Source organism: Rhododendron vialii, chromosome 8a (assembly GCF_030253575.1).
Source record: "Rhododendron vialii isolate Sample 1 chromosome 8a, ASM3025357v1".
Lineage (NCBI taxonomy): Eukaryota > Viridiplantae > Streptophyta > Magnoliopsida > Ericales > Ericaceae > Rhododendron > Rhododendron vialii.
In genome coordinates, this window is record NC_080564.1 from 13,363,880 (window position 1) to 13,379,332 (window position 15,453).

Genomic DNA, 15,453 nt, shown 5'->3' on the forward strand with positions numbered 1-15,453 from the left:
TAGTATCAGATATAGAAGATTGAAGAAGACGGCTAAACACTTCACTCAGACGAGGCAACTCCCACCCCCCAGCAGCTGACGACAAACAGGATCGAAAGACTTAGGCAAACCAGACAAGAAAAGAACCACATTCAAGTTATCACGCTGACGACGCATAACCTGAATATCGGTAGAAAGGGGCCGGTAGATGTTAAGCTCCTCACAAATACCACTGAACTTAGCATAATATTCTTCCAAAGTAGAATCACCAAGGCCAAGAGAGAAGTATGTTTGATAAAGATCAAAAGTTCGACTGAGATTATTAAGGAAATATAGTCCCACATTGCTTGGTAGTGGAACGAGTGATCACTTAATAATATTTGGGACCTCTCCACTCATTGCCAATTTGTTATGAAATGGAGATAAAGACTTCACATGGTATCAGAGCGGAGCCCATTCCACCCCACATTTTAAAAAACTTACAATCCACACCCGCTACAATAGACCAGCAAAAAGGCTGCACGATGATAGACCCCAAAAGAGGCTACACACGAGAGACCTCAAGCGCGGTTGCACGTGAGGGGGATATTAAGGAAGCATTGTCACACATTGCTTGGGAGTGGAATGGATGATCACTTAATAACATAAGGACCTCTCCACTCATTTGCGTATGCCACTTTAAGCGGCGAGCACACGATATGCTTTAGTAAAAGGCGAAAGAATAGTTTGCTTGTGCTCACCGCATGGCTGCGTAAATGAGTGGAGAGGTCCCCTATGTTATTAAGTGTGAAAGTAGTTGATGTAATTGAGACCCAAAAATTAGGGTTATTTTCTCATTACGTTGGAGTTATACAAGAGTAAGAAGGTAATTACACTAAGACCCTTATCTTCTAATCTAATTACACAAGAGATCAAAGATACACTAATTATACACTACACCTATAACTTACACTCCCCCTCGAGTCGGTGCGAAGATATCTATCAAGCCCAACTTGAACACAATGGGGCGGAAACTCTTGCTACCAAGCCCTTTTGTGAATATGTCAGCTAATTGATCTTCCAATCACACAAAAGGCATACATATTAGACCGTCGCTCAACTTCTCCTTGATTGGGACGTAAGGCTCAGTTTGGTTTGGTTATCAAATATACACTAATTACACACTACACCCATAACTTACACTTCCCCTCAAGTCGGTGCGAAAATATCTATCAAGCCCAACTTGAACACAATGGGGCGAAAACTCTTGCTACCAAGCCCTTTTGTGAATATGTCAGCTAATTGATCTTCCGATCGCACAAAAGGCATACATATTAAACCGTCGCTCAACTTCTCCTTGATTGGGACGTAAGGCTCGGTTTGGTTTGGTTATCAAATATACACTAATTACACACTACACCCATAACTTACACTCCCTCTCAAGTCGGTGCGAAGATATCTATCAAGCCCAACTTGAACACAATGGGGCGGAAACTCTTGCTACCAAGCCCTTTTGTGAATATGTCAGCTAATTGATCTTCCGATTGCACAAAAGGCATACATATTAAACCGTCGCTCAACTTTTCCTTGATGAAGTGCCTGTCAATCTCTATATGTTTCGTTCTGTCATGTTGAATAGGATTATGAGCAATGTTTATGGCAGCTTTGTTGTCACAATAGAATTTCATAGGACCACTATCAGAAATTCCCACGTAACAAGGTTTGGAGCCACAAGAGCTCACAAACACCATGAGACATAGCTCTATACTCAGCTTCTGCGCTAGACCTGGCGACCACTGATAACTTCTTACTTCGCCAAGTAACCAAATTTCCCCCACGTGCAGTAGTCAGAAGTAAAGCGTCTATCATCTATAGAACCAGTCCAGTCGGCACCAGTAAATGCCTCCAACTGCAAGTGACCATGATTAGAGAACATAATTCCTTTCTCTGGAGTTGATTTGAGATACCTCAAGATACGATAAACTGCATCCAGATGTGAAGTACGAGGATCATGCATAAACTGACTAAGGTTAAGTGTGAGCTAAGTATATCAGTCGACCCACGAGTCACTGATACCTCTCCTTATCAGTGCTCTCCCCCACATCTTCACTAAGATGATGATTCGCCTCAATAGGAGAATTTGCAGGTTTACAACCCAACATACCTGTTTCTTCCGAAAAATCAAGTATATACTTCTGTTGGGAGATAAAAATACCTCTATCAAACCTTGCCACTTCCATTCCAATAAAGTATCTTAGTGGTCCCAAATCCTTAATCTCAAATTTTTGAGCCAGATTAGACTTAAGATTAAGAATCTCATTCACATCATTGCCTGCCATTGTTATATCAACAACATAAACAATATGGACAACAATCTTACTAGCACCTCCCTTGATGAACATAGTATGATCTGCATGGCTCTGTTTGTATCCAAACCTCAACATTTGAAAATCCGCCAAACCAAGCTCTAGGTGATTGCTTCAACCCATAAAGAGCCTTCTTCAATCTACACACTTTCCCTCGGTCTCAAAAGGAGAAAAACTTGGTGGAATATTCATATATACCTTCTCCTCTAACTCACCATATGAAAGGATGCATTTTTCACATCAAACTGTTGAAGATGCCAATTCAAATTTGGCAGCACAAGAAAGTAGAGCTTGCACAGAGTTCATCTTCGCTACTGGAGTAAACGTCTCCTCGTAGTCAATACTATAGGTTTTAGTAAAACCCTTGGCAACAAGTCTCTCCTTGTATCTCTCAACTATACCATCAGCATTCTGCTTAACAATGAAAACTCACTTGCATCTCACTGATTTCTTTCCTCCTAGAAGTGATACTAGCTCCCAAGTGCCATTCTTTTTCAAAGCTATCATCTCCTCTATCATAGCTCATTTCCACTTAGGTATCATGAATGCATCATGCCAATTCTGTGGAATAGATATAGAAGAAAGAGACTAAATAAAGGCATGGTACGAAGGAGATAAATGATCATAAGAGACAAACTGGGATATGGGATGTTGAGTACATGACCTAACAGCTTTCCGAAGAGCAATAGGAAGATTATAATCAATAAATGGAGGTTTAATGGGAGAAGATTCATTACCAGAAGAGGATTCATTTCCAGATGAGTCAGCTGAGGAGATCGGAACTGGAGCAGGCGATTGTGATTGACAAGGTGGCATCACACAAGAGGGCTTTATGTTTTTCCATTTAGTGTTGGTCTTTAAGTTAGCCCCTCGTAGCCGTTGTGGTAGTTCCTCAATGTCACCACCAATGTCACCACCAATGTCATGTGTTGCTCTTTCGACAGGTATTGGTTTATCTCCAGATTTTTCCTTCTCCCCCTCACCATGATTATAAAAGATAAACCTCTCTTCCACCCTCATCTCTTCCTGCCTATGCTCCCCCTGAAGAGATGGAGTGGAGGGAGAGTAAAAAGACTGTTTTTCAGAAGGTGACATCCATGGAGACAAAAAACTTCCTAGAGTGAGGATCATAACATTTATAGCCCTTCTGAGTAGGAGAGTACCGATAAAAACACATTTATGGGCCGTAAGACCTAACTAGACTGAACAAAATACACACAACCAAAAACTCTCGAGGGAAGAGTTGTGACGCGACAACTGCTAGGAAGACACTCACGGAGAACACTGGATGGCATACGAATGATAAGATAGGTAGTAGTCAAAATTGCTTCTCCCCAAAAGAATTTGGAAACATTCATGGTGAACAAAAGAGAGCGAGCTACCTCAGCAAGATGACGATTTTTGCGTTCCATTTTGCTGTGGACTGTCAACACAAGTCGTCTGAAAAAGAATACCATTGTCATCCAGAAAAGCCCTAAAATTCCTATCTATATGCTTAGTGCCATTGTCACTACGGAGAATTTTGATGTTGCATCAAATTGAGTGCGCACCATCGCATGAAAAGATTTAAAACAAGAGAAGACTTCACTTTTTGAATTAAGTAAATACAGTGATTTAAATAGCGCGCCATGGCGCATTGCATGGCGTTTCTAGGGTCTAGCGCTACAAGGGGTAAGGTGATGGCGACTGACCCAAAGGCGCAGACATGGCGCTGTAGCGCGCGCTATTTGGTTTTTTACAGATCGGCTTCTTGTTTTGATCACAGCCCTCCATCCCTCTATCTATTATGGTGCGTGATGCATCAAATCAATCCCTATTCCCTAATATATCAACGTCTAGGTCAAAATACGTAAGATCGATTTCTTCTTCTCTTCTTCTCGAGTTCTTCTGTTTGACATCCCAGGACCAGACAACTTCTTCTCGAATCTTGACTTCTCAAGGTATGCCCTTTCGCGCGCGCGCGCGCTCTCTCTCTCTCTTTTTCTTCTTCCTTCTTCTTCCTTCTCGACTTCTTCTGTTATTTTTTTGCTGGTCAAATTTTAATTTTTTTTTTACTAGGGTTTCAGTTAAATTTTTTTTTTTTTTTACTATTGATGCACTAAATAAATTCATTCGTGTAATTCCTATTTGTATTTGCTAATTGTTGATGACGTATGAAAATAATAATCGCAAGGACATTGGTTGGAAGTATTGTGAAATGGAGAAGATGAAGTTATGGGTTCTGAGGATGATGATTAATGCCTATGCATCCTTTTGGATTGGATTGCACTTGAATCTTGATCATTTTGTTATGTCTCTTAAGGCTAAACATTATTATGTTAGCTTTTCATGGATGATGTGTTTTGTTTTGTGCTTCGTGGTTCTGTTTAACTATTGAAATGTTATGTTTGATGACATTTGAATGTTTTTATAAGTGTTTGTTTGTGTTGAAATCTTGTTCTAATAAATTGCGACTTGTAACAAGGAATTTTTTTTTTTGCGCCTCGCGTCGAAAATGCGCGCTATGTGCTATAGCTCCACGGGACCTTTGCGCTATGGTGCGCCATTCGCGATTTAAAACACTGAGTAAATACACTCAAGTAACACTGGAATAACAGTTAATGAAAGTGACAAACCACCGAAAACCTTTAAGAGAGGTAACAGAGAAATGACCCTAAACATCAGAATGGATAACCATAAAAGGAGAAGCACTCCGTTTTTTAATAGGTGCATAAAAAGAACATTTATGTTTACATCAGAATGGATAACCATAAAAGGAGAAACACTCCTTTTTTAATAGGTGCATAAAAAGAACGTTTATGTTTTCCAAGCTCACAGGCTTCACAAAAAAACTAACTCCGAGAACAATGCTTAATTAAACTAGGAAAAAGTTCTCTAAAATCCCAAAAGAGGGATAACCCAATCTACGGTGCAACTGATGTAATATAGAAAGAGCTGGAACGTGTATCTGCTTGCAGAGCTTGACCACATGACATGGGTGAAAGAGATGGACGAGGTGCAGACTCCAAAAAATAGAGGCCACCGGACGAGGTGCAGACTCCAAAAAATAGAGGCCACCATGTGCTTTACCACTGCCAATCACCTTCCCTGTATCCGGTTCCTGAAAAATACAATGAGTAGGGAAAAAAGTCACAAAACAATTTGCAAAACGAGCAAGACTACTAAAAGACAGAAGGTTAGTGGCGAAATTTGGAATATGTAGAATTGAAAGAGAGAAAAATAGAGGGAGAATAGAGAACAGAACCTTTGGTTCTTTCCCTGAAATAGCAGAGAATGATCCATCTGCTATTCTGACCTTATTCTTACTAGAACAAGTAGAGTAAGAATCAAACACAGAGGAACAACCTGTCATATGATCTGAAGCACCTGAATCTATAATCCAAGGAATAGTAGAAGAGGCCGTAAATGCACAAGCCGGAATACCTGTGTGAGCAAAATAGGATGAAGTAGGACCTACTGTGGGAGTGGGAGCTATAATGTGAGCAAAATAGGATGAAGTAGGACCTACTGTGGGAGTGGGAGTTATGGTAGATGGAGAATCAGCCCGAGCCATTAGGCGCCTGAGAGCTTGCATCTCCCCCTGAGAAATACCACCAACAACATCAAAAGATGCCTGAACCCCAGTACTAAACCCATAATTAGGCAAGGTAGCAATTGTAGACTCCGAAACATGGGCCTGGGCCTGAGAACGCACGAGACCACGATCGCGACCATCGCGTCCACCTCCTCGCCCGCGAGAGGGATGGCCATGTAACTTCCAACCAAAATCCTTGGTATGGCCGATGTTGCAATAATCACACTTGAGGGACTCACGATCAATAGGCCCGCTGCTAACATCAGACTATGACTTACCACTCTGTAGAGGAGGACCAAATTGACCCTGAGGAAAGGCAACCAAGGCAGAGCGATCAGAAGTAGGAGTATGCAAGTTATGCAACATAGCACCCCTCCTACCCTCCTCCTGCTGAACAATGGCATAGGCCTCTCCCAAAGACGGAAATGGAACATGACTCAACACCTGCACTTGAATCGGATCATATTCCATATCAAGGCCAGCAAGAAAGTCATAAACATGCTCTTTCTCTATCCTCTTCAGCCAATTAGTAGCATCAACAAAACAAACAGCCTGAAACCCCTGATAATAATCAAATTTCTGCCATGCTCTACTCAAGTCAACAAAGTACACAGCGACAGATCGATGATTTTGTTCCAATGTATGGAGTCTCTTCCTCAACTCAAAACACTGTGCATCATTACTTTGCTGAGAATAGGTTTGGGCTACAGTAGTCCTATCTTGTGTGGGGTATCAAAAAGCAGAAAAGTTTGGTGAATATCAGCTCTCATAGAGTTAAACAACCGAGTCATGACTAAAGATTTATGAGATTTAAATTTCTTGAGTTCGATAGCCACAACAGGTGGAGTAATAGGGCCCTCAATGAACCCTGACATCCCTTTGGCCTCAATAGCCAAAGTAAAAGTACGAGACCAAATCAGATAGTTGGTTCATCCAACTTAATATGGCAAATATCCAGAGGACAGTTATCGAGAGTCCCTACATGACTCAACTCATCCTTTGTACTAGCGGAAGCCTTTTGTTTATCCTCCAACATTTCAACAAACCTAGATGATGACAAACAATGTAGAATAAGAGAAATAGGGTTTCGAAAAAAAATCAAACCCAAACAAGTGTAAACAATGCTTACCCAATCCAAACGTGAGCAACCAGTCCAGACTCAATATCAAACCAGTGTAAACCGAGAGCAATCTGTCAACTCCAAACTGTATATATCAATCCAAACCGAGAGCAATCAGTCCAAACCCAACTCCAAACAGTACAAACCCAACTCCAAACTCTGTAGGTCGACCTTTTTCAAACCAGAAAGCCACGAAATCACATGGGTCAGCCACCACGAAGGTCGCCGGGAGGTCGCTTGAGAGTCGCGAGGATCGCCGGAGGCTGGGTAAATGATTGGCGAGTCGGCAAGGGTTGCTGGACTCCAGGGGATGGTCGTCGGCAGTTGCAAAGGTCTGTCGGCAGAGACAAGGCGCTGGGCGATGATCACAAAGTCTGTCGGCAGTTGGAGTAGAACTAACGAGGAGCAATAGCTCTAAAGGTAGGTAGGAAGTTCAATGGTGAGTCAGAAAAAAACTGTCGGTGAGGAATTGACAAGGCAGAAAGATGTTGGATCCATACGCTCTGATACCATGTAAAACTAGACGATAGAATTAAGACCCCAAAAGTTAGGGTTGTTTCCTCATTACGTTAAGTTATACAAGAGTAAAGAATTAATTACACACTACATTCTTATCTACTAATCTATTTACATAAGTGATTAATTATAAAACAAAAATGGCTTATTTGTACTGATGGTCCCCAAAGTATTTTCAAAATGTCAATTTGGTCCCCAATATACAAATCGTGTCTATTACATCCCCAATGTTTACAATGCATGTTTAAATGATCCCCGGAGCTAACTCCGTCCAAATTAATCGTTAAAAGCAGAGGTATGTATGGAAATTAACAACTACTAATTTTTCATCTTCAACCTTCAAACATCCACCTTAACCCTTAAAACGTAAAATACTTTTTTTATGATGAATTCTACCAATATCTTTAAAAAACAATTGCAAACCAAAATGAGTTCAAAAACTGGTCTGGATTTAAAATGAGGTTCAAAATGATCTGGATTGTGGGTAGAAATCTTCAAATGCAAACCCAAAACCAGAACCATCTCAAAATCCAAATCCCATCTCAACGTACCCCTCCACACCCCTCGTCTACACCAACCCATCAAAATTCCAGCCAAATCAAGTTTCGACGCCGCCAATATTTCCACCTCTGGTTACGTCTTCGTTGACTTCTCCACCAATTGGTGTGCCCACTGCAACCTCCTCCTCCACCCCCCCCCCCCTCTCTCTCTCTCTCTCTCTCTCTATATATATATATATATATATATACGTGTGTGTGTGTGTGGGCGCGCGCAGATCTGCCTCTATTTGTGTTTGCTATCCTCAAATCAGCAGCAATGTTCCGTTGAATCCACAGATTCACCTCGGGTTGCTGCCGCCGTCATCGTTAAATCCGACATTTTGCGTACAGAGCTCCATTTGACGCGTGTGGGATTTTCGAACGAACATCTATGCCTTGCCCTCACCATTCTCTTTCTTTTTCTCTGGATTTCTTTTTCCCGGAACGGGAAAGTGGGAGAATGGGGGGATTTCATGGCTGGTTTTAGGTGGTGAACGGTCGTGGGTTTCTGGTAGGGTTAGGACAGATGTTTGAAGGTTGAAGATGAAAAATTTGTAATAGTTTCCATATATACCCCTGCTTTTAACGGTTAATTTGGACGGAGTTAGCTTTGGGGATCATTTAAACACGCATTGTAAACATTGGGGATGCAATAGACACGATTTGTATATTGGGGACCAAATTGACATTTTAAAAATACTTTGGGGACCATTCGTACAAATAAGCCAATTTATAAACTAACAGCACACTACATCCATATATGAAAGAACCCTAGTAAAAGGAAATCATAAAACTGAAACCCTTGAGCAAATAAAAGAAACATATATGTACGTCATTAACTCATGTAATTAACAGCTCTAGATGCAGCTGGGTGGAGGAAAATATGAGTCATCACTTTATTGAATCAGTGGAGTTTATCGTGTGACACAACCAACTTGTCAGAGTGGTCAATTGGGTCATTAATTCTGAGTAGGTTATGATGGCTGAAGCCAAGAAGGAGAAAACCAGTATAACAGTAAACAGCCGACAAACATATTGGCTTACCTATATGAAAGAACCCTAGTAAAAGGAAATCATAAAACTGAAACTCTTGAGCAAATAAAAGAAACATAGATGGACGTCCTTAAGTCAAGTAACTAACATAGCTCTAGATGCAGCTGGGTGGAGTAAAATATGGGACGTCACTTTATTGAATCAGTGGAGTTGATTGTTTGACGCAACCAACTTGTCAGAGTGGTTAATTGGGTCATTAATTATGAGTAGGTTATGATAGCTGAAGACAAGATTTTGGAACTTCATGTGAGGTTGAAAAATATTATTTGATCTGAACGTGCGAAATACTGTAAAAGAAATTGAGTAGGCTAAGAATTGGCTCATTAAGGTCATTCTTCACTTTATTCTATCATACTTGCTGGGCACTATATCCATTTTTATTTTTTAGTGTGCTCCTAGGGGGAGGACAAGTCGTGTCATCGGATGGAAAGATCCTTCTTACTTTGCATCTAATACTAGCTTGAACTATATGTTTCTTATTCTCACAATTGTGGTGTTTGGCAAGGAAGCTTCATATACATTCTCATAAATACAGTCCATTCTCATAAATACAGTATCATACGCTAATAGTGACTGTTATATGCCGTCATTATAGAGTCGACATATTGTATTCTAATACCTTCCATTGTTTGTCCAGGTGCCAGTTCAACATCTAGTGTTTATGGTTCATGGTATTGGTCAGAGGTTGGAGAAATCTAATTTAGTAGACGATGTGACCAATTTTCGCCTTATCACAGCAAAGCTTGCTGAACGACACCTGACTTCGTATCAGCGCGGAACTCAGAGAGTCCTTTTCATCCCTTGCCAGGTAGATAATATTTACTCTCACCTTAAACAATTTTGTTTTTTACAGTTTTCATCTCATGATCAAATCTGCTTTGATAAGGAATTACGAGCTTTTTCAGTTACACTTCATGGAGTTTGAAATTTTATTATTTGGAATCATTTAAATGGGAAATGAAGCTAAAACTAAAGAGTTTTGCATTAATGTTGGATCTTTGTATCAAAATAATTGTTGTCACTTTTCACTGTTGTATATGCCTAAGTGTATGGTTATGTTATGCATTTGGATGGTATCTGATATATGAGTTGCAAATGTCCAGCATATTTCCTTGAAATCCAAAAGCCTAAGTTGTTAGACGAAGGTCCCCACAATGAATATGTTACTTCGAGTGTTACTTAATTCAGTATCAAACGATTAACCATCTTCTTGGGTTGTGATTGCAGTGGCGTTAGGGGCATTTTTGTGGTCCAGTTTTGATGTATAGTTCTTGTTAAGGCATCCATCTCAAAACTAATTGGCAATGAGTTGAGAGCCGCCCTGACTCATATGCTAGTTTTGGAAGTGATAATCAACCAATGTGGGACAAGCTCTAACACTCCCTACACGTGTGATCCCTGACTCATATGTGGAGAGGTAAACAATGGATGCATCACATAGGGATTACACTGAACATGAAACAAAGTGCAATTAAAGGCACAAAGGAGTCTTGTCCAAAATCTTCCAAATGTCTTGCTCCGGTACCATGTAAAAGCATTCAATTTAAAACCAATTGGCAGTGAAACCAATTGGCAGTGAGTGGAGACGCCACCCGGGTTCATATACTAGTTTTGGAGGTGATAATTAACCAATATGAGACAAGCTCTAACAATTCTTTCACTCATGGTGCTAAATTTAATCATTCCCTGGCCCTTTGAATTCAGCTTTTTGCTTTAATTTCTCGTGCAATGGAGCAGCGAGGGGCATCCTGGCTGCTTGGAAGACTCCACTAAAGACACGATCCTTTTTTTCCACACATGGAAAGTTATGAGGGGTTCAGGTATACCAGACATGGGAAGTCCCGAGCATATGTCTTCCTTTCAACATAGTAAATGCGAAGGCTCGCGAACATTATGTGGGGTTCTTTGATTGGCCATGCCCCAATATTGTTTTTCCACATTGATGTGTGGCCCATCGAGGCTGATCTTTCAGCTCGTCCACTTAATTCATTGGTGACGGTTATAGAGTTAATTAATGAAAATGTGATGCTTAAACAAGCTTGGAGTTCAACTAGGAAATAGCAACGTCCTTGTGCATAGTGTTAGAGCTTAGCAAGAAGAAAATTAGTTCCCGTTTGTGCAATTGAATTCGGTGTTTTGACAGGAAAATTTTGACTTGATTTATCTTTTCTGCAGTTATTAATTTCTTTCTTTCTTTTTCTTGTAAATTTTTGGTAGGCTAAGATACAAGGAAGACAAGTAATTATCTAGGGCATAGGTATGGGAACTAAGGGGTTTATTTTTTGGGTTATCATATGCACTTAAATTAATTAAGAAGGCTAAATTTGTAAATATTCACCATTGTAAGTTTTTTGAGGTTTAAGTTATTTTCCCCTCAAGTCATGACGGTTATCGTAACTGAATTGGTGTTAGATCACTCGTTTCTCTTAAAAACATTGTTATATTGGGGACATAATGGATGATGGCTTTCTTCTTCTTCTTTTTTCAACACAGTTTGACCCAATAAGTGATTTATGACTATAGTTAACATTTAACCTGAATTTAAGGCGTATTAATCTTGCTCTCCGCATGGTGTCAAATCAATAGATCGCCCTAGCCTAGCCCCCTAACTAGTGGGATACTTTTTGGAACCATTATAAAATTATTGTCAAGTAAATTCTGTTGACTTTTAAACTTTGGTTGATGTTGAAGATGTACAACGAGTTATCGAGTCTCCATCTAATAAAAGTTGTTTTTGAACTTTGGATCATGATTTGCTAGTTTGTTTGGTGCCAGATTAGAAGGAGTGTGATGAGGAGGACCGTACAAGGGTCCCTCTCAATTGTGTATTACACAAACAAATTTGAGAAACTGGGTTTCCCTACACTCTTTCTCACACACTCATTCACTCTATTTGCACACTTTGCATATCAAAATACAAAACTATTTATAGGAAGACAGAAAGGAAAAGACAAAGATGAGACAAACTCTCATTTATTTGAATAAATCACACAACTATCACGGAAGCTCAAAAATCTTCAAGCATGATGTTGAACAGTTCACCATGTGTTTTTAATGGGCTGATTGGAAAGCAACTCCAGTTTACCTTGCAACTCCAGTTTACCTTTCTTCATCCACCCCCCCCGCCCCCCTCCCCTAAACTTGAGTTACTCTTCTGATATCATCCATTGTCTTCTGTCGAGATCATAGCTTGTGCTATGAGTACAGTACTCGGGACCTATGGAGCACAAGTGCTTCTAAAACCCCAGCGTACTTGTATCCGCAATGTACTGTACTCGGTATGGATACTTGGCATGGTACTTTTAAATCCATACCGGGTACAAGAAACATGTACCAAAACTCTCTTTGACTTTTGCTGTACCCCAAAAGTAGCCCCTATATATCAGGTCGTATGCAACACAGAAATGAAAGTAAGTTGACAAGTCTTCCTTTCTCTATGCTTACTATGATTGTAAAATAACAATTTTGGTCTATTGGTTCTTTAGTATAATGGCATTGAACTCTTATTTGCACCTTAAGTTTGGCATGAAACTATTATTTGATGTTGGATTCCTGATTGCCCAAGTCATTTTTAGCTATTTTCTCTGTTTGAAGTGTAATTATGGTAACTTTAACAATTACATTTGTTACAACTGTACCCCAGTTGTACCCTTACCCAATAGTTTTTAGGTTTCACCTTATCTATGTTCATGTTGTGAAGTGAAGTCCCACATCACCTGGGTACCAAAGTATTATGAAGTATATAAGCGTGAGGGCACCCTCACTTCAAAAGCTAGCTTTTGGGGTTGAGTTCTACCCAAGACCGTGTAACATGGTATCAGAGCTAGGTACCAGAGATGGGTAGGGTGCGTCTCTGGCCTGCATGCGGCAAAATGAAGAAGATGGACCATAATCAACCTAGAAATAATATTCGCACTTGCCAAATCAATAGTTATTTGATATTCTCAATGCAGATTTTTGCTCTCATGAATTTGGTAGTCATTAAATGTTTAATGTTAAATCATTTTTTAGCTGAAGTTTGTCTTTAAACTCCTTCATGCTTTCTAGAATGCATTTATATGAGGTTTTATATTTGTTTCGATAGTCATATAGATTGTCAATGGGCTTGTCTATTTGAACCACTTTTTTGTTGATGCTTCTTTATATTCATTGTGTTTCTTTTGTCCTTAGTAGTTGTCTTTGCTTGATACATTTTGTCTGTGTTCTGCGATCCTGTGCAGGAGTGGTATTTGCAATTGCTACTCATAGTCCCTTGCATTCTTTTGTTTGTCTTTTCTTTTCTCCCCTCTCTGCTTTCCAGTGGAGGAAGGGCTTGAAGCTAAGCGGTGAAGCTGCAGTCGAAAAAATTACTTTAGATGGTGTACGGGGTTTGCGAGTGATGTTGAGCGCGACAGTTCATGATGTACTGTACTACATGAGCCCCGTCTACTGCCAGGATATTATCAATTCGGTATGAGTCATACCTAAAAATCTTTGAAATAGTCTTTCCTTTCACTTCCTGTTCTTGTTTTTGTTTGACGTAAGTACACACTGTAGTAGTTTGTCAGTTTTTAGCTCAATCGAAACTGTTTCTATAGATTTTCAGGAACTTAACTTCAGTTATTGTTTGATATGGACTCCAAATATTGAAAGGTCGGCTGAGTATATAATATGTACATCAGTGTGAATGTCAACGTTGAGGAAATTGCTCCTTTCAAGAGCAATTTGGGAAGCCTTTTTGAGATGCTTTCCTCGTATATTTCCTTCGAGTAGATTTTCCTCAGAGGTATCAAGGATTGTACTCCTGCATCTCCTAGAAGCTTATTTCTTCACAGAGAATTTTACTACCAAAGAAGTTGCAAAATGGAAAGGGTTCTTTTGTAAAAGGATCAAAATTGGATTATCAAAGACTATGATATATGGGATTCATGTACAAGAGCCACAGGCTATGAAGGACCATGTGTCGCCGTATCCGTGTCGGGCACACTAGGGATAGACAACATGCCGGGGACACGCCCAAAAACGTATGGGACAACCCAATTGTCGTTTCCGTTGCAATTTTGATACTTTTTATGGTGGGAAACACGGGGGCATGGAGGGACATAGATGGGGACACAACAGGATGGGTTTTGTAGAATTTGAAAGGTTTTCTCGTGGTAAATTTGTATAAACTTCAAAAGAATTGGGCGGAAAGTGTAATATAGAACTTGTGTATATATAGGCATACATCATCAGTCGATAACCCATTTGATAGGAGCCCTAATCTAAATATTTAGTGACACTGATTCTAATGTGGTGTGCATTACTTACAAAAGCGTACAAAACATTGCAGTCCCCCGCCATCTGTGTCCCCATTTGTTGACAACTGTTTCCGATGTCCGTGTCTGTATCTGTGCTACATAGGTCACAGGTGTAGATATGTTCATTGAATATAAACACGTATACGTATAAACTCATGTTCGAAGGTGTAGAACCACAACAAACATAAGTCAATTTTACAAAAAAAAAAGACTTTTGCTTCCCCTAAGGCTTTGACTTCTGATTCGAATTAGCTGGAAATCATTTAGCTTATTCGTATAATGATAGTACTGCTTCCTATACTGGGATAGTTTATAGTTGTTGTGCAGCGACTTTATGCAAAATATATTGTAGGTTTGGCTGGCTTCTACTTCATACTTCTTGTGCAATGAATTCATGGGGTCAGCGGTTGGTATTGGACTTTTATGGGAAGCGTTAAAGGGTTGTAAATGTTGGAGAACCTAGGATTAGTTCCAAAACTTGTGAGGAAATATTTAAAAGTGCCTTACTTTGTTAATTTGGCTACCAACAATTAAAAGGAGATAGAGAAAATCTAGCCATTGGGATGTGACAGATGGGTTAAGTTCAAATTTGTTATAGTTTATCTTGTTGTCATCAAATGTCCTACTACTTGAAGTTGAAAACTTTGACAATAGGGCACCATGTGCTCAGTGTTTGAAATAATATAGCTAATATGAGGATGTTAGGGGGGATATAATTGCAATAGAATCAACTTTGAAATGAGAGGGATTTGAATACAATTGACATGATCGTTGGTCAGTTTTTAGGTGCGAACAATTATTGCATTCTTGAGAATGCACTGAACTAGTGGGCAGCAAAAGGCACTAATCGGTCAGTGTAACAAATAATGGAATGGCTATTCATTAGAGGAAGCTTAGTGGATTTTAGTTAAATGTGGTGCAAAGTCCAAACATGGGATAGGTTGATTTAGTGGTTAGAGACACTAAAAAGCTTGTAATCAGTATCCCCCAGCTCGCCTCTTTGAAATTGTCAGTTACTTTCCCTTATCTGTTTGTTCTTTCAGAAGAA

At 39.8% G+C, this 15,453-nt stretch overlaps 1 protein-coding gene and 1 non-coding gene across 3 annotated transcripts in view; one reads left to right on the forward strand and one right to left on the reverse strand.

Moving 5' to 3' along the window:
- LOC131336723 (phospholipase SGR2) overlaps positions 1-15,453 on the forward strand; it is a 39,134-nt gene that overhangs the window by 9,573 nt on the left and 14,108 nt on the right. For both annotated transcript variants that reach the window (XM_058372662.1, XM_058372663.1), the window contains 2 exons: positions 9,764-9,934; positions 13,427-13,576. In XM_058372662.1, the coding sequence (XP_058228645.1) occupies positions 9,764-9,934; positions 13,427-13,576 (321 nt within the window). The remainder of the gene's footprint in view (positions 1-9,763; positions 9,935-13,426; positions 13,577-15,453) is intronic.
- On the reverse strand, positions 611-728 carry LOC131299369 (U5 spliceosomal RNA). The gene has a single exon (XR_009190755.1). It is a non-coding gene; the product is annotated as a U5 spliceosomal RNA (small nuclear RNA).